General features: G+C 37.7%; 1 protein-coding gene across 1 annotated transcript in view; it reads right to left on the bottom strand.

Moving 5' to 3' along the window:
• SEMA3C (semaphorin 3C) overlaps nucleotides 1-19,974 on the bottom strand; it is a 186,343-nt gene that overhangs the window by 41,179 nt on the left and 125,190 nt on the right. The window contains exon 12 of the mRNA XM_022554344.3: nucleotides 15,799-16,021. Coding sequence (XP_022410052.2) covers nucleotides 15,799-16,021 — 223 coding nt within the window. The remainder of the gene's footprint in view (nucleotides 1-15,798; nucleotides 16,022-19,974) is intronic.

The following is a 19,974-nucleotide window of genomic DNA, read 5'->3' as shown; positions in this document are numbered from 1 at the left end:
CTTTCCCCTCTTCATTTAGTCATCTCTTAATCCACCATGGACTTGCTCATGCTAACGCCTTCTTACTGCCTCCTGTTCACAACTCATTCTTTCCACTGGAATGGTTGTTTCCTCTCAAACTTCACTGGTCTTCAAGAAGACAGGCTAATGAGGAAAGGAACGTATTGCAAGGGCAGTCAGACATAACTGTGCTACATCTGATGATCTCGACCACGGCTTCTTTCCTGCCTGCTATTCTCTTCTCTCCAGATCACCGTATTATTTTCTCTTATTCTCCTGTTACTTTCATGGTCACTTTTTCTCCATTTTCTTGGTAAATACTCTCTATTCTCCTACCATGTAAATGAGCTCCCCAGAGTTAAATCCTTATCTGTATAGTTCCTAGACTGACCTCAAGAATTGTCATGGATTCAGCTAACACCTACATTGCTAATGACTCCTATATCTACATCTCTAGCACAGCCCTCTCTGCTGAAGTGTATCTACAACAACACCCTCTTTGACTTATCCATCTGAATGGTACACAAAATCTTTAACTCAGTGTGAGACAGACCTGGGTTGGAATTTAATTAGTTTCTAATAGCTTCACGAACATAAGCTCACCTCATGGGGATGCTATGAGGTTTTAATGAGATAGTGTATTTTAGGTGGTAAATTCAGCTTCTAATCATAACAGGTCATAGGAGAAGACAGGTGTGCTCTTCAGAAGGAATTCGTTACTTCCTAAATCTGCTTGCTGATTCTATATTCCCTTGATCAGTGAATGGTACTTCTTTTCACCCCTTTGCCAGACCATAAATCTACAAAACACTTTAGACACTTTTCTCCATCTGCCTACCCTTCCCTCATCAATTTGTTATCATCAGGTCCTTTCCTCTTCCTAAATATCTCTTGATAATCTCTCTCAATCTCTGACTTCTAATACCTGTTTTAATTTAGGCTGTCATCAATTCTTGTCTATAAAAAACAAAAGTCTCCTAACTGGCCTTCTTTCCTCAGTCTGTAATGCATCCTCCCCACCAATACCAAACAGATCTATTTAAGTGTATCTGGGCAGTGACTGACCTACACTAAGGTGAACCCTACTAAGTCATGCCCTTGTATAACTTCTCCCCTTGAGTGCAAGTGGTTGTGTGATTTGCTTCTAGGCCAGAGAATAATGCTAAATTGATGGTATGTCAATCCCATGATTATGCTCCATTGTATGAGACCCCGTGTTACCAGATTGAAGGAGCAAACAATCATGTTTTGAATGGCCAATGGCAGGGAACTGCAGTGCCTCATTCTTGCATCAGGAAGGAACTTAATTTTTCCCAAAACCATGCGAGTTTGGAAGAGAATTTAAACTCCAGAAAGGAATGCAGTCTGGTTTACACTTTGACTGCAGCTTTGTGGGACCCTGAGCAGAGAGACCATGATCCAGGGATTAGGACTTTGGGGGACTCTTATTCTGCTTACCACATTAGTGAAGAGAAAAATAAGCATACAACTAAGTAAAACATTTATGACTCTAAACTAAATAAAACATTTATGACTTACCTCAGAAAATCCAGTTTCAAATCTTTTTGGTTCAATTCACACTACACTTCATATTCTACAATGAAACCTTTCTTTCCATTTTTGACCATTTGAACTTTTCTCAGTTCCATAAAACTTTTTTTTAAAAAAACTGGCTTCCCACAAAGACCACCCTCACAACTGACACCTGGCTACGCACCTCCTTTGGGTAGTCACATAGAGAGGGCCTGGCCTGGCTGGGTAGTGGGCTGTGAGATTTTCTCCTGGGGACAAAGCCTGCCAAGTCTGCTTCAGCGAAGCTTGGCAGCGCATCAAGAACAAGAACAGAGTGTGGTTATTTCTTCTTAAGATGCAGACAGAAGACTTCATAAATTAATGTCTTTAGGCTAGAAAATTTTCTTACATTCATATAAGAGTAAGGGGTTAAATGAAGGCAACATACGGATTAGGTTTGACTGTAGTTGTTTTATATTAGTGATTAAATAGTAAAAGAACCAGTGATAAAGAGCATATTGTTGCCAGCTCTACTGCTGAGAGGCACTATCTCCTTGTGTGATATTCTGAAATCCTCCATATCTATCTACTGAATATGCAAAATCTATTTTAAGTAAATAGAAACCTGCAAATTAGATATATGTGTTTTGGTGAGTGCATAAGACATTTTGGACACAGATATAAGCCCCATTTCAAAACAAGTTTTAAAACACACAAAGATTTAGTGATATATCAAAAAGTAAGATGAAGTACTATTCCATTTCTGTACTCTACTCTCCCCCCAAAGTATTACCTTCTTCACTCCTAAATATATGGCAACTGACATAAAAAGATATCAGAATCACAGGTTAATTGGTTAATTCACATACAAATCCAGTCTGTTCCAAGTCTTTTCTGTCACCTTGAGAGGTATCTCGTTCACATGTAAGACGTGGTGACAGCATGTGGATGGGCAAAAGCGAGTGATGTCATTCAAACAAAGCAATGCTGAGGCTTATGTTGAATGTCAACGCATCAGCAATATCTTCTTGACATATGTGGATGAAACATTTAATTCATAGTAAAATGAGACAATATAAATTAAATTACCTTAACTTCATAAAAGGAAAATATGTAAAGTGGTGATGGTAGATGAGGTAATTAACTTGAAGAGGGTAAATGCTCAGGATGTGAAATCAGACAGCAAGAGGTGATATTCTGGTTGCATCATACCCTCAATATCTATGTGATCTTCACTTATCTGAGCTTCTGTCAAACACGATGGAGGATAAGTGCAACTCATTCACTCATTCATTCAAATAATATCTATTGAGTGACAACTTTGAGTGATGCACTATTCTAGGTACTGAGGATATACCAATGAATAAATCAAACAAATATCCTTGCTCTCTATGGAGTCTACATTCTCACAGTTCTTCAGTGGGTAGCTATAAGGGCTGGAGGTGATTCAATAACATATCTGGAAAAAGATAAGCACTGTAAATAACTTTAATTAGCATCACTATAATAGTAATAAAATATTTCAGAAACTTGAAAAAGTATACTTATTTGCATAATAAGTAGCATACTAAATAAGTAAATGGGTAATTCAGGCAAACTAGCAACACTAAAATTTGTATAAAAATTATGTGAGATTTTATGCTAGCTTTAAAAGAATGTATCTCTGAAGAGTAGCTTAAAGGAAAAGAATTATGCTTAAAAAACTTTTTTTTCAGCAATTATCCATATATTTATTTTTAACAAATTGTCTTTTTAAAGTAAAATTTAAATGAGAACATTTGTCTCTGGATTAACAATCACCATATGGGCTCTCTTACATTTTTTTCTCTTCACATATCCCTTTTGCTACTCTTCCACATGATCAAGCAGTCATCACACCATGATTTATCATCTTTCTCCTGTCAATTCAGCCATCACTCCACTCTGTTCTATTACTATTTCCTGCTGTGAAAATCCCTGTAGAATCCTTGGTAAACTCTCAGAAGTTTCCAGATTCTGCTTTGGAAAGCAGTGAACCACAATGCTATTAAAAACCAGTGACTTATAAGGGGATTTGTTCCTTACTCCTAAGCAAAGGAGTGACACTCATGCACAGCTTCCAACTGACAGTATAGTCTTTTCTGAAGTCAAACGTACTGTTCCAGCTATCAAATTTTACATCTTGAGTAATTTAGGGAGTTCTTTAAAAATCAAAATGCCTGGCTCTGCAGTTCATTAAGTGTGCCATTCCAAGAGCTGTGACTGCCAGAACTTGTTAGTTACTGTGAAGGCAGTTATCCTGTAATGCTGCAAGGCAAAACGTATTAAGGTTTGAGTCACATATGTGGGCACATACTTCAAAACTCCACACTTTCAAAGGACTTATTGGAGCCTACAGTCCAACTTAGTACTCGTCCAGTTAAACAGACGTTAAGAAGAGCATGAAACACTACACACTATATAAGACTTTTCACAGAGTAGCACACGAATTGAGCTTACATTAAAAAATCATAATGGCATTAAATCATCCTAAACCTCTAACAACCATTCACAAGAATACTCTCACTCTTTCATCAGAAAGCACATGGCATTCTGATTCATATTTAGTGCTAAAAATGTAAATTTGACAAAACGTGTCTGAAATTGACCTAGACACTTAAATATTTTCATAACTCCAGAGGCAAAAGGAAAACAGGCAAAAATCTCTTCACTGTGCATTATAGTTGGCTTTGAACAAATAGCCTGGACGTAAGCAGTAGGTGGCAAAGTCAAAATAGAAATGTTAATCCTATGAGAACCCTTGCCTGCTGTTTTATAGCCCTTCCTAAAATTAAAAAAAAAAAAAAAAAAGAGTAAGGAACATAAAAATACCCATCGCCCTAAATACTAAAAACTAAAAAACAAAAAAACCAAAAACCAAAAATGCTACAGAATATCAACAAATAATACCAAATTTTAGAAAGCACTGATTATAAATTACATTTTTTTTAACCTGTGCTCCTTTTTAGGGGATGTAGTAGTAGGAATGAATGGGAAAATAATTAAGTAAACTTGGTTTCTAGTTTAAGTTTTAATAGAAGAGCAGGACATTTTTTACTCAAGATTAAAGAAGATGTATTTATATGAAGCAACATTACAAATTCTTGTATTATAGCTACATATTAGAAAATAGCTTCTTTCAGGAGTCTTAATTTTTCTAAAATTATAAAATTATTAAATAAAACAGGAGTCAGCAATTTTTTTCTGTAAAAACCCAAATAATAAATAATTTAGGCTCTTTGGGCTAAGCAGTCTCTGGTAACTACTCAACTCTGCTGTAGTAGCACAAAAGTAGCCACAGACAAAATGTAAATGAATGAACGTGGCTGTGGTCTAATAAAACTTTATTTGTGGGCACTAAAATATAAAAATCTTATGATTTTCACTGCTCATGTAACATTCTTCTTGTAGTTTTTTTACAGTCGTTAAAAAATGCAAAACATTCTTAGTTTACAGACCATACTTGCAGAGGGCAGTGGGCTAGATCTGGCCCATGTTGTAGTTTTCTGATCCCTAGACTAGACATTGATAATGCAAACTAAGAAATAAAAGATGACAGGACAAAGCTTACTTTTCTTTCTCCCCTCCCTCCCTCCCGCCCTCCCTCCCTCCCTCCCTCCCTTCCTTCTATTTATTTACTTATAAATGTACATATGTACATACGTAGGTATGTATGTATTTATTTGTTTGTTTATTTTGTCAGCTGACAGCACACAAAAACTAATGAGGCAGTCCTAGAAGGGTGAAAAGACAGATTACCAGCCTCTCAAGCTCAGCCAGAGTACTACATTGTAATGGACTAACTGTAACAGTTATTGGGCATCGAGCCCACATAACTACCATGGAGATTCTGTGAACTACAAATCATTCATAATAGTCAAAGTGGATACAGTTACAAGATACGTATTTGCATTCCAATGACCTGTCACATAAGTTTTTCCTATGGCAAATTTTTTGACAACCAATGTCTTCATCAAATTTCCTTAAATTCTCCATGAAGGTCCAGAGAAAAGGGAAGACATGAGAGAAACTTGCTTCATTGTGGGACTAACTGAAGCATAATTATTTATTTATAACAATTAAAGGGCTATTTTGTACTTGGGGATTTGACAACACCCAAGACATATTATATCCTTCCTAAGACATTGAGATACACAAAGCTAAGAAATCCTGGGAACAGTGACCTGTGTTTCTCCTAAGTTCTATTTCAGAAAAGGCTATTTTATTCACTTTTAGCAGCAAACAAGCACAGAGAACTGTCTTCTGAAGAAATTTCACCAGAAATCCAAGATCTACTCAGGCAGAAAATATTTCATCACGATATACTGTTTGTTAGAGTTTCACGAAAGTTGAAATCACTTTTAAAAATTACAATGTGGGGCTTCCCTGGTGGCGCAGTGGCTGACAGTTTGCCTGCCAATGCAGGGGATACGGGTTCGTGTCCCGGTCCGGGAGGATCCCACATGCCGAGGAGCGGCTGGGCCCGTGAGCCATGGCCGCTGGGCCTGCGCGTCCGGAGCCTGTGCTCCGCGGCGGGAGAGGCCACAACAGTGAGAGGCCCGCGTACCGAAAAAAAAAAAAATTACAATGTGGTTTGATATAACCATGAGGATAAGGTTCAACGGTTAAGTAAGTTACCATCTATTCAGAAAGGTGCTGTTGGCAGAGGCACTGTCATAACATGCACTTTCCAAATAGGATACAGTCTTCAAGAGACTTATGTGGCTTTGTAAGCAAGCGTTAGTGAAGCTTCCCACTACAATTAAAAACAGATGCCTAAATACTGCCTAAATACCTAAATACTGTTTTTGAAAATGATACAAGTTTTTTCTTTTCTTTTTTTCTTTTAACATCTTTATTGGAGTATAATTGCTTTACTTTACTAATGGTGTGTTAGTTTCTGCTGTATAACAAAGTGAATCAGCTCTATGTGTGTATATATATATATATCCCCATAATTCGGCCCTCTTGCGTCTCCCTCCCACCCACCCTATCCCACCCCTCTAGGTAGACACAAAGCACCTAGCTGATCTCACTGTGCTATGCGGCTGCTTCCCACTAGCTATCTATTTTACATTTGGTAGTGTATATAAGTCCATGCCACTCTCTCAATTCGTCCCAGCTTACCCTTCCCCCTCCCCGTGTCCTCAACTCCATTCTCTACGTCTGTGCCTTTATTGTTGACCTGCCCTTAGGTTCTTCATAACCGTTTTTCTTTTTTTTCTTTTTTGATTCCATATATATGTTTTAGCATACGGTATTTGTTTTTCTCTTTCTGACTTACTTCACTGTCTATGACAGACTCTAGGTCCATCCACCTCACTACAAATAACTCAATCTCGTTTCTTTTTATGGCTGAGTAATATTCCATTGCATATATGTGCCATTATCCATTCATCTGTTGATGGACATTTAGGTTGCTTCCATGTCCTGGTTATTGAGCTGCAGTGAATATTGTGGTACATGACTCTTTTTGAATTATGGTTTTCTCAGGGTATATGCCCAGGAGTGGGATTGCTGGGTTGTATGGTATTTCTATTTTTAGTATTTTAAGGAACCTCCATACTGTTCTCCATAGTGGCTGTATCAATTCACATTACCATCAACAGTGCAGGAGGCTTCCCTTTTCTCCACACCCTCTCCAGCATTTGTTGTTTGTAGGTTTTCTGATGAGGCCCATTCTAACCGGTGTGAGGTGATACCTCATTGTAGTTTTGATTTGCATTTCTCTAATGATTAGTGATGTTGAGCATCCTTTCATGTGCTTGTTGGCAATCTGTATATCTTCTTCGGAGAAATGTCTATTTAGGTCTTCTGCCCATTTCTGGATTGGGTTTTTTGCTTTTTTGATATTGAGCTGCATGAGCTGCTTGTAAAGTTTGGAGATTAATCCTTTGTCAGTTGCTTCATTTGTAAATATTTTCTCCCATTCTGAGGGTTGTCTTTTCATCTTGTTTATGGTTTCCTTTGTTGTGCAAAAGCTTTTAAGTTTCACTAGGTCCCATCTGTTTGTTTCTGTTTTTATTTCCATTTCTCTAGGAGGGGGGTCAAAAAGGATCTTGCTGTGATTCATGTCATAGAGTGTTCTGCCTACGTTTTCCTCTAACAGTTTTATAGTGTCTGGCCTTACACTTAGGTCTTTAATCCATTTTGAGTTTATTTTTGTGTATGGTGTTACGGAGTGTTCTAATTTCATTCTTTTACTTGTAGCTGTCCAGTTTTCCCAGCACCACTTATTGAAGAAGCTGTCTTTTCTCCATGGTATATTCTTGCCTCCTTTATCAAAAATAAGGTGACCATATGTGCGTGGGTTTATCTCTGGGCTTTCTATCCTGTTCCATTGATCTAAATTTCTGTTTTTGTGCCAGTACCATACTGTCTTGATTACTTCAGCATAGTCTCAAGTCAGGGAGTCTGATTCCTCCAGCTCCGTTTTTCTTTCTCAAGATCACTTTGGCTATTTGGGGCCTTTTATGTTTCCATACAAATTGTGAAATTTTTTGTCCTAGTTCTGTGAAAAATGCCATTGGTACTTTGATAGGGATTGCACTGAATCTGTACATTGCTTTGGGTAGTATAGTCATTTTCACAATGTTGATTCTTCCAATCCAAGAACATGGTATATTTCTCCATCTGTTGGTATCATCTTTAATTTCTTTCATCAGCATCTTATAGTTTTCTGCATACAGGTGTTAGGTTTATTCCTAGGTATTTTATTTTTTTTGTTGCCATCGTAAATGGGAGTGTTTCCTTAATTTCTCTTTCACATTGTCCATCATTCGTGTATAGGAATGCAAGAGATTTCTGTGCATTAATTTTGTATCCTGCTACTTTACCAAATTCATTGATTAGCTCTAGTAGTTTTCTGGTAGCATCTTTATGTATAGTATCATGTCATCTGCAAACAGTGACAGCTTTACTTCTTCTTTTCAGATTTGGATTCCTTTTTTTTCCTTTTCTTCTCTGATTGCTGTGGCTAAAACTTCCAAAACTATGTTGAATAAGAGTGGTGAGAGTGGACAACCTTGTCTTTTTCCTGATCTTAGTGGAAATGGTTTCAGTTTTTCACCATTGAGGATGATGTTCACTGTGGGTTTGTCATATATGGCCTTTATTATGTTGAGGTAAGTTCCCTCTACGCCTACTTTCTGGAGGGTTTTTATCATAAATGGTGTTGAAATCTGTTGAAAGCTTTCTCTGCATCTGTTGAGATGATCATATGGTTTGTATCCTTCAACTTGTTAATATGGTGTATCACATTGATTGATTTGCATGTATTGAAGAATCCTTGCATTCCTGGGATAAACCCCACTTGACCATGGTGTAGGATCCTTTAAATGTACTGCTGGATTCTGTTTGCCATTACTTTGCTGAGGATTTTTGCATCTATGTTCATCAGTGATATTGGCCTGTAGTTTTCTTTCTTTGTGACATCCTTGTCTGGTTTTGGTATCAGGGTGATGGTGGCCTTGTAGAATGAGTTTGGGAGTAATCCTCCCTCTGCTATATTTTGGTAGAGTTTGAGAAGGATAGGTGTTAGCTCTTCTCTAAATGTTTGATAGAATTCACCTGTGTAGCCATCTGGTCCTGGGCTTTTGTTTGTTGGAAGATTTTTAATCACAATCTCAAATCAGTGCTTGTGATTGGTCTGTTTATATTTTCTATTTCTTCCTGGTTCAGTCTCAAAAGGTAGTGCTTTTCTAAGAATTTGTCCATTTCTTCCAGGTTGTCCATTTTATTGGTATAGAGTTGCTTGTAGTAATCTCTCATGATCTTTTGTATTTCTGCAGTGTCAGTTGTTACTTCTCCTTTTTCATTTATAATTCTATTTATTTGAGTCTTCTCCCTCTTTTTCTTGATGAGTCTGGCTAATGGTTTATCACTTTTGTTTATCTTCTCAAGAACCAGCTTTTAGTTTTATTGATCTTTGCTATGGTTTCCTTCATTTTTTTTTTCATTTATTTCTGATCTGATCTTTATGATTTCTTTCCTTCTGCTAACTTTGGGTTTTTTTTTCTTCTCCTTTCTCTAATTGCTTTAGGTGTAATATGAGGTTGTTTATTTGAGATTTTTCTTGTTTCTTGAGGTAGGACTGTATTGCTATAAACTTCCTTCTTAGAACTGCTTTTGCTGCTTCCCATAGGTTTTGGGTCATCGTGTTTTCATTGTCATTTTTTTCTAGGTGTTTTTTAATTTCCTCTTTGATTTCCTCAGGGATCTCTTGGTTATTTAGTAGTGTATTGTTTAGCCTCCATGTGTTTGTATTTTTTACAGATATTTTCCTGTAATTGATATCTAGTCTCATAGCATTGTGGTCAGAAAGATACTTGATACGATTTCAATTTTCTTAAATTTACCAAGGCTTGATTTGTGACTCAGGATATGATCTATCCTGGAGAATGTTCCATGGGCACTTGAGAAGAAAGTGTATTCTGTTGTTTTTGGATGGAATGTTCAATAAATATCAATTAAGTCCATCTTGTTTAATGTATCATGTAATGCTTGTGTTTACTCATTTATTTTTATTTGGATGATCTGTCCATTGTGAAAGTGGGGTGTTAAAGCCCCCTACTATGATTGTGTTACTGTTGGTTTCCCCTTTTATGGCTGTTAGCATTTGCCTTATGTATTGAGGTGCTCTTATGTTGGGTGCATAAATATTTACAATTGTTATATCTTTTTCTTGGATTGATCCCTTCCAAAGAAGTGTCCTTCTTTGTCTCTTGTAATGGTGTTTATTTTAAGGTCTATTTTGTCTGATATGAGAATTGCTACTCAAGCTTTCTTTTGATTTCCATTTGCATGGAATATCTTTTTCCATCCCCTCACTTTCAGCCTATACGTGTCCCTAGGTCTGAAGTGGGTCTCTTGTAGACAGCATATATATGGGTCTTGTTTTTGTATCCATTCAGCCAGTCTATGTCTTTTGGTTGCAGCATTTAATTCATTTACAATCAAGGTAATTATCGATATGTATGTTCCTATTACCATTTTCTTAATTGTTTTGGGTTTGTTATTGTAGGCCTTTTCCTTCTCTTGTGTTTCCTGCCTAGAGAAATTCCTTTAGCATTTGTTATAAAGCTGGTTTGGTGGTGCTGAATTCTCTTAGTTTTGCTTGTCTGTAAAGGTTTTAATTCCTCCGTTGAATCTGAATGAGATCTTTGCTGGGTAGAGTAATCTTGGTTGTAGGTTTTTCCCTTTCATTACTTTAAATATGTCCTGCCACTCCCTTCTGGCTTGCCGAGTTTCTGCTGAATGATCAGCTGATAACCTTATGGGGATTCCCTTGTATGTTATTTGTTGTTTTTTCCCTTGCTGCTTTTAATATTTTTTCTTTGTATTTAATTTTTGATAGTTTGATTAATATGTGTCTTGGTGTGTTTCTCCTTGTATTTATCCTGTATGGGACTCTCTGTGCTTCCTGGACTTGAATAAGTATTTCCTTTCCCATATTAGGGAAGTTTGCAACTATAATCTCTTCAAATATTTTCTCAGCCCCTTTCTTTTTCTCCTCTTCTTCTGGGACCCCTATAATTCGAATGTTGGTGCATTTAATGTTGTACCAGAGGTCTCTAAGGCTGTCCTCAATTCTTTTCATTCTTTTTTCTTTATTCTGCTCTGCAGTAGTTATTTCCACTATTTTGTCTTCCAGGTCACTTTCCGTTCTTCTGTCTCCATTATTCTGCAATTGATTCCTTCTAGAGAATTTTTAGTTTCATTTATTGTGTTGTTCATCAGTGTTTGTTTGCGCTTTAGTTCTTCTAGGTCCTTGTTAAACGTTTCTTGTATTTTCTCCATTCTATTTCCAAGATTTTGGATCATCTTTACTATCATTACTCTAATTCTTTTTCAGGTAGACTGCCTACTTCCTCTTCATTTGTTTGGCCTAGTGGGTTTTTACATTGCTCCTTCATCTGCTGTGTGTTTCTCTGTCTTCTCATTTTGCTTAACTTATTGTGTTTGGGGTCTCCTTTTCACAGGCTGCCAGTTCATAGTTCCCATTGTTTTTGGTGTCTGCCCCCAGTGGCTAAGGTTCATTCAGTGGGTTGTGTAGGCTTCCTGGTGCAGGGTACTAGTGTCTTTGTTCAGGTGGATGAGGCTGGATCTTGTCTTTCTGGTGGGTCGGGCCACCTTCAGTGGTGTGTATTGGGGTGTCTGTGACCTTATTCTGATTTTAGGCAGCCTCTCTGCTAATGATTGGGGTTGTGTTCCTGTCTTGCTAGTTGTTTGGCATAGGGTGTCCAGCACTGTAGCTTGCTGGTTGTTGAGTGGAGCTGGGTCTTAGTGTTGAGATGGAGATCTCTGGGAGAGCTTTCTCCATTTGATATTACATGGAGCCGGGAGGTCTCTGGTGGACCAATGCTCTAAACTTGGCTCTCCCACCTCAGAGGCACAGGCCTGACACCCAGCCAGACCACAAAGACACTGTCAGCTACACGGCTCAGAGGAAAAGGGACAAAAAAAGAAAGAAAACTATAATATAAAATAAAATAAAGTTATTAAAATAAAAAAGTAAAAATAATTATTAAAAAGAAAAAAAAGAGAGAAAGAAGAGAGCAACCAAACTAAAAAGCAAATCCATCAGTGATAACAAGAGCTAAAAACTACACTTAAAAAAAAAAAAGAAAAAAAATTGGACAGAGAGAACCCTAGGACAAATGGTAAAAGCAAAGCTATACAGACAAAATCACACAAGGAAGCATATATATACACATTCACAAAAAGAGAAAAAGCAAAAAAATACATATGCTGTTGCTCCCAAAGTCCACTACCTCAATTTTGGGGTGATTCGTTGTCTATTCAGGTATTCCACAGATGCAGGGCTCACCAAGTTGATTGTGGAGATTTAATCCTCTGCTCCTGAGGCTGCTGGGAGAGATTTCCCTTTCTCTTCTTTGTTCGCACAGCTCCTGGGGTTCAGTTTTGGATTTGGCCCCGCCTCTGCATGTAGGTCACCTGAGGGCATCTGTTCTTTGCTCAGACAGGACAGGGTTAAAATAGTAGCTGAATAGGGGGCTCTGGCTCACTCAGGCTTGGGGGAGGGAGAGGTACAGAACGCAGGGCGAGCTTGCTGCATCAGAGGCCAGCATGACGTTGCAACAGCCTGAGGCGCACCGTGTGTTTGCCTGGGGAAGTTGTTCCTGTATCACGGGACCCTGGCAGTGGTGGGACACACAGGCTCCTGGGAGGGGAGGTGTGGATAGTGACCTGTGCTCACACACAGGCTTCTTGGTGGCTGCAGCAGTAGCCTTAGCGTTTCATGCCCATCTCTGGGGTCTGTGATGATAGCTGCGGCTTGCGTCCATCTCTGGAGCTCATTTAGGTGTTGCTCTGAATCCCCTCTCCTTGCACACCCCGAAACAATGGTCTTTTGCCTCTTAGGCAGTTCCAGACATTTTCCCGGACTCCCTCCCGGCTAGCTATTGAGCACTAGCCCCCTTCAGGCTGTGTTCCCGCAGCCAACCCCAGGCCTCTCCTTGGGATCCACCAAAGCCGGAGCCTCAGCTCCCAGCCCCCAGCTGCCCCGGCGGGTGAGAAGACGAGCCTCTCGGGCTGATGAGTGCTGGTCAGCACCGATCTTCTGTGCAGGAATCTCTCCGCTTTGCCTTCCACACCCCCGTTGCTGCGCTCTCCTCTGCGGCTCCGAAGCTTCCCCCCTCCACCACCCGCAGTCTCCGCCCACAAAGGGGCTTCCTAGTGTGTGGAAACCTTTCCTCCTTCACAGCTCCCTCCCACTGGTGCAGGTCCCATACCTATTCTTTTGTGTCTGTTTTTCATTTTTTCTTTTGCCCTGCCCAGGTAGGTGGGGAGTTTCATGCCTTTGGGGAAGTCTGAGGTCTTCTACAAGCGTTAAGTAGGTGTTCTGTGGGAGTTGTTCCACATGTGGATGTATTTCTGATGTATCTGTGGGGAGGAAGGTGATCTCCGCGTCTTACTCTTCCGCCATCTTGAAGGTCTCCAAAATGATACAGGTTCTTAAATACCAACATAAAAAGTCTATGTAAAGGTGCCAGATACTTATGTGGTAAGAAAAGCCAAAGAATTTGTGCAAAAGCATGTTTCTTACTGCCTTCTAACTAAATAAACACTGCTGAACTGTTTATAAAGACTAAAAAATTCCATCCATGAAACCTATATATTTTATGTAGACTTTCATGAAAAAACAACCTGAATGTGATATCAGAGTCCACCTCTGAGAAACAAAAACACTAACTGGAGAAGATATCTGCACCTCTATGTTCACTGCAGCATTATTCACAATAGCCAAGATGTGGAAATAACCTAAGTGTCTGTTGACAAATGAATAGAAAAACAAGTGTGGTTTAAAATATTACTCTGCCATTAAAAGAATGAAATCTTGCCATTTGTGACAACGTGGATCGAAATTGATGGCATTATGCTAGGTGAAAAAAAGTCATACAGAGTAAGACAAGTATTGTATGCTCTCACTTATACGTGTAATATAAAGAAACAAAAACAAAATGAAAAACCACATTCACTACCAGATGTGGAGAGAGGGAGAATTAAATGAAGGCAATCAAAAGGTACAAACTTCCAGTTATGAGATACTAAGTACTAGGGATGTAACATACACCCCCATAGTTTTGGGATGTACTACAGTTACATTGCTGTATGATATATATGAAAGCTATTAAGAGAATAAATTCTAAGAGTTCTCATTAGAAGGAAAAAATTTTTTTTCTTTCTTTTTATTGTATCTATATGAGATGATAGATGTTAACTAAACTTATTGCAATAATCATTTCACAATATATATGTCAAACCGTTATGTTGTGTACCTTAAATTTATACAGTAATGTATGTCAATTATATCTCAATAAAACTGGGGAAGAAAAGAGTCTACATTTAAGACAGCCTTCAAAAGAAAAATAAGAAAACAGTCATTTTTTTCTGAGTAATATGAGACATTAGAGAGAGGTGTGACTCTAAATGACCTCATCACTTCAGGAAAAAAATTTTTTTTCAAATGCAATTTCCACACTGGATGATCAGAATCAAGGCTAAAAGAAACTCTTTATAGTTATTTATATGGAAGCAACATCTTTGGAGAACACAGTTTTATGCAAGTGAAGATTAGCTTTTGCAATCAGTTATGAATTCATTTCATTGTACGTGTTGCAGTGGATATAGTTATGATTTTCAGTTCATCTTGACAAATATTTACTGAGGTTACCCGGTACTGTGATATGCCTAGAGAGAAATGACATATGAAGGAGAAACAGAACCTTGAAAGGAATGTGTGGTAATGAATACAAATATGGGAGACTGGATTAAGCACTGGTTAAAGAGTTTTAGAAGTGAATAAACTGAGTTTGAAGCATGATGTTTGAAATGTTAACCTGTCATACAACTTGTGTTACCTAATAATAAGTTGTAAATGCAAATACTGAGCTCACAAAATGGCAAGGACTAGAGATACACATTTGGGATTGTTTGCACAGACTAATTAAAACCAAATGAATGAATGAGATGGCCAAAGAATACATAAAAATAAGAGGACCATGCAGAGAACCTCAGGAAACACCTACACTCATGGGGAGGAGAAAGCCAGGCTACTGAAGGAAACTGAGAGAGAACTGCTAGAGACAGAAGAAAATTATGTGCCTTGTGGCTGAAGCAACAGGTAGGGTGATTCTAAAACGCCAAATGAGGCAAAGAGGATATGGAGGCATTTCAGTGGTTAAAGGATTTTGGATTTTCTTGTCATGGGAACACTGAAGACCTTGGCGAAATCAGCAGTATAGCAGAGGTGGCAGTAGGTGAAGGTACAGGCCTAGTTTCATTTGCTAGCGTAAGGTTTCTAAACCAAGAATTCAGTGGAGGATGAAATGGAAGAATAAAGTATATAATAATACAATTGATAAAGAAACGTCCTGGAGATGGCAGGAAAGCATATATGGCTCCATGTGTTTATGAAGCGGTCACAGTATTTGTTTTAGTTGAGAGAACACTCATGCTTAAAATTTCCCATCCCTTCATTCATCTCATTACCTTATTTCACCACAATATATGCCAGGAATAGTTCTAGGTGCTTTACATATATTAACCCATTTGTTCCTCACAACAATCCTATAAAGTAATTTATCTTAACTCCATTTTACAGATGTAGAAACTGAAGCATGAAGACATAAAACACCTCAGAGTCAGACACATGTAAACACTGGAGTTTTTCTGATTTCAATATCATGCCTGTAGCAAGTACGCTCTTTTACTACACATTAAGCTAGTTTGAGCTCAAATACTTACCTGTTCCGAGAAACAGAACATGGTATCTACCATCAGCAGCATTCACTCGATCCACAGCTATTTTTGTGTACTTATAGTCAGTGCCTGTACGAACAATCAAAGGCCTTCTGTGGATTGGGTAGATGGAATTGTACATGAGAGGGTGGTTCCGAATAAAAGTGACAACATCGTCTGGGAACTCCTTGGTGGTTCGCATATTGGGTGTAAATGCTCCTCCTGGGCACTAAAATAAAAATTTTAAAGGACTAAGTTAGTACAATAGTGGCTTTATTTTAATAATAATCAGAAGACCTCTATTTTTAAAAATACTTAGAAGATCAAGCTGTTTTAAGTGTATTTGCTACCGAGTGAGGAGAAAACTGCATGACTATGCATAGTACTATCTGTAGAAAATAAGGTGTATAATTTGATCATTTAAATAGGCTAAGTCCACTTATCCTGCACTGTTTGTTTTCAGAGAGGAGCTGACACCATTTGGTATACGGTATAAATTTTCACCCTTCTCATCCATCACTTTTCTGTTTCTTATTCTGTGCCAGGTCCAGTGTTGTTATAAAAAAAACCCTTGTGGATATAATCTAATGCTGCTACTGGCTAAAATAAATTAGATTATTGTTATCAAATTCAATCAGAACCCTAACCTGCGAGAGTTTTATTCTATCTGATCCCCTCTCCCAAAAGAGGGCTCTCCGAAGTTGGAGCTTGGATTGGATATGGTAAACTAGACCTTATAATTTCCCTCTGGAAAACAGTCCAGTGATTTCCATTACTCTCAGAATAAAATCCCAACAGCTTAGCCTGGCTATAAGCCCCTGAATGTCTGGCCTGCATCTGCATCTACCCCTCCCATAGTTCTTGCTCTTCCTGAGTCCCAAGCCAGCTCCCGCTCTAGGACCTTGGCACTTGCTCCGTGGTTTTCTCTGTTGCCTCATTCAGTTCTCAGTTCAACAGTTACTTCCTTAAAGGTGATGACACATACAAAAATAGCTCCCCATCGCCATCTCCACTCTCCATCTCCTTAGTTTGCTTTATTTTTCATCACAGCTCTATTTACCTGTGTGTAATATATTTGTTGCTTATATCTTTATTGTCTGTTTCTTCCTCTACAACGTAAGCTGTGAATTAGTCTTAACTGGGTAAATTTTGTTCATGATTTCAACCTCAGACCTATAATAAAGCTGAAGAATATTAAATATTCCACAAAGAGTAGCTGAATGAGTGAATTACTCTGTTATATCTGGCATCCAATTTTGGTGCAGGGGCTGTATGAAACAGGCGCCTCAGTTCTGGGGAGGAGAGGAAAGATTCAGAGCATCAAGTTTAAAGGGGCAGAGAGAAAGCAATTATGAGATCTAAAAATGACTGCTGGACAGTTTCAGCAGTTCTGGAAAGGAAGCATGACAAGGGCTTCTGAGAAGAGGATTCCATTTACAGAGCATCTGAGGCCAAACTCATGGGTAGGCTGGGAGGTGCTGAAGCTTGGAACTTAAAACACACTCACTAATAGGAGCTGAGTGTTAAGTTATATGAGCAACATATAAGCTTTTAACACATACAAACATTATTTGTCTAACCCTATTAAACACTGTCAATACCTCTACTTTCAAAAAAAAATACTTGGTCATTTTTTTTTAAAACAAAAGCACTACTGTTCTAGATTTCATTTATCCTCTTTAGAGAGGTACAAAGTGAAAGGAAAGCAACAAAGCAAACTTCCTGTTCAATAGCAATGGGTACAGCATCTGTGGTGAACAGCAAGATGTGATGGGGACAGTAATAAAAGGAAAATTATACCTCATTCGACAGTGGCAATGAACATTTATTTCTAGTTGACTGCTCCTATGCAGGAATGTAAGCCTAGTGTGGCCATATTCCAACAGAAGATAGAAGTGTGGAATTTTATGTGAAATCTGCCAAAATTTTAATGTTGACCCAATGAAAAAAAAAGAAAAACAACTTTAGGGACCAAACAAAACATGGCAATTTCTGGGTTAAATCCATGCAACAGCTGACCTACAATGTCACTGCCTCTGGGCCAGTGTTGCCAGGCAGTCCTGCATTTGCAAATAAGACTCAGCAGATTATGAATGTGCTCTCACTCATTTGAACTGTATCATCCTGAATGCAATTTTTAGACTAACTTTGACCAGTTAACATTACTAGAATTTTTTTCTAGGACAAGTAAATATAGTTCTCTTTTTGTAGAAAGGCATAAGGAGCAATTAAATGACTTCACTGAAGAGAGATAATGAGACAAGTAATAAAACTAAGCTTCTCATTCATTATCCCATTAACTAGACTTTCATCTGGGGTTCATATGCTTTTCTTTTAGGAAGAAGTATTATATTTATGCATGTTTATAAATTGCTTACACTAAAAGACCAAATGAGGACAAAAAATTCCATGTGAGGGTATTCTAAACTTACGGGTGTGTACCATACTTCTGAAAAGTGTAGTATTATGGGTTTTTTCTACCCTCATTCCTCACACAAAGTGGAAAACGGGAAATACATTGCTCACTGAATGAAAACATGGAAAGAACAAATGCATGGGCAATTTAAATAGTTCCAGTCCTTCGTAAAACACCACTAATGATGGTCTGCTAAGCTGAGATGTCTCCTTAAATATTTGCAAGTATTCTCATTTGTAAGTTCCAGAAAGATTCAAAGTTAGCATATATTACTAGGCAATTTATACAATTTCCAGTTAGCAATTATTTTCATGAGTGATAAGCTTATTAAATTGTAAGTGCCTAGTTTCTGGGTTTTACTTAATAGTAGTTGAAATTTAGATAAAAATTATGTTCAGTTGCTCAAAACCATAGTTATTAAATAGGTAACCCAAATAAATCAACTCAAATCAATTATTTTATATTCATTCAAATGTTCTCCATTTGGGACTTTTGTTTTATATTCACAATAAACTTTTTACTTTCTCCTAGTAAAAGTTTGTTTTCAAAATTACAGAAGAATTCTTTTTGACAATAATTAATTTTTCCATTGATTCATGGCATAAAGCTTGTAGATAAGACACAGAATGAGTGACAGTGATGGTGACAAGAACAAAAATTGATTACCCTTTGCAGACTTTCCATCTGGAACTGTGAGTTTGCTCAGTATAAAACTGCCAAGTATAAATAAGATGTGATTAACGTACCCCTCACCTTGTGATATATGAAAGCTTCTGTACTGAAACCTCAAGATAATATAACACCCACGTGCTACCATAAAATAAAGGCTTTGTCCATTAATTGGGCTGTTGTCTCATTCTTAAGAAGGATAATTTTGCTCTACAAATAGTCATTAAGTAATTTTGGTTAAACTTCTCCTTTAAGTGTTTGTTTTTCTCCAGTTCTAGCTTCTGTTTATCAAGTGGTGATAAGCACTCCTTTTTTGAGTAAAGACATTTTAAGTGCTTTGATTACTAAAGTGCTAGGTGAAATACAGGAACAATAAGAATGCCATGTTAAGGAAGTATGCCAAATTTCTTTGCTATTCTCAGGTATTCTTGAGCATCTGCTCCTAATCCACTCACCCATTTATACTAGTCTTCAGCATTAATATATTCACATATTAATTCATATGTCAATTCTTTGGACAGCTTTTATTCAAAATGCTTTTTGATGTGCGCAGTTGGGGACTTAAGAATCGGGAGCTACCATTGTCTTCTAGACACAAGTGTTCTAGTAAGGAAGATGGACATATTCAAAGTAAAATAACAATTGAGACATATAATTATAATTTAATATAAATATAAAATAAATAACAGAATTTGGTTCATGATCAATAAGAGCCAATATTTTTAAAATGAATTTAGAATAGTAGAGAACTTAAGGCTGCCAGAATTAGTGAAGAGGTTTAGAGATTTAAAAAAATAAAAAGAGTTTGGAATATTTAGGGAACTATAAATCCTGGGGCAATCCTGAATCACAGAGCACAAAGTGAAAGAAAGAGGTAGGAGTTGAGGCTAAAGACAGATAACAGAAAATAAATGCAAAACTATTCACAGAAGGAGTGACAGGCATGTTTCAAAAGAAGCTTGACCTAACACTTGAAGGACAAGTGGTATATGGATAAATAAATGGACATAAATAAATGATATTCTAGAATCGGGGCTAGTTTCTAGCATTGGTCTTTGAAACTTGTGTTCGGAGAGAAATTGATCTTACGTTTAAAC

This window comes from Delphinapterus leucas, chromosome 9 (genome assembly GCF_059928025.1).
Source record: "Delphinapterus leucas isolate spDelLeu-1000000601 "Yukka" chromosome 9, BTC_Dleu_Yukka2, whole genome shotgun sequence".
NCBI lineage: Eukaryota > Metazoa > Chordata > Mammalia > Artiodactyla > Monodontidae > Delphinapterus > Delphinapterus leucas.
The sequence above is the reverse complement of the archived record's forward strand: the minus strand, read 5'-3'. Positions and strand labels throughout refer to the sequence as shown.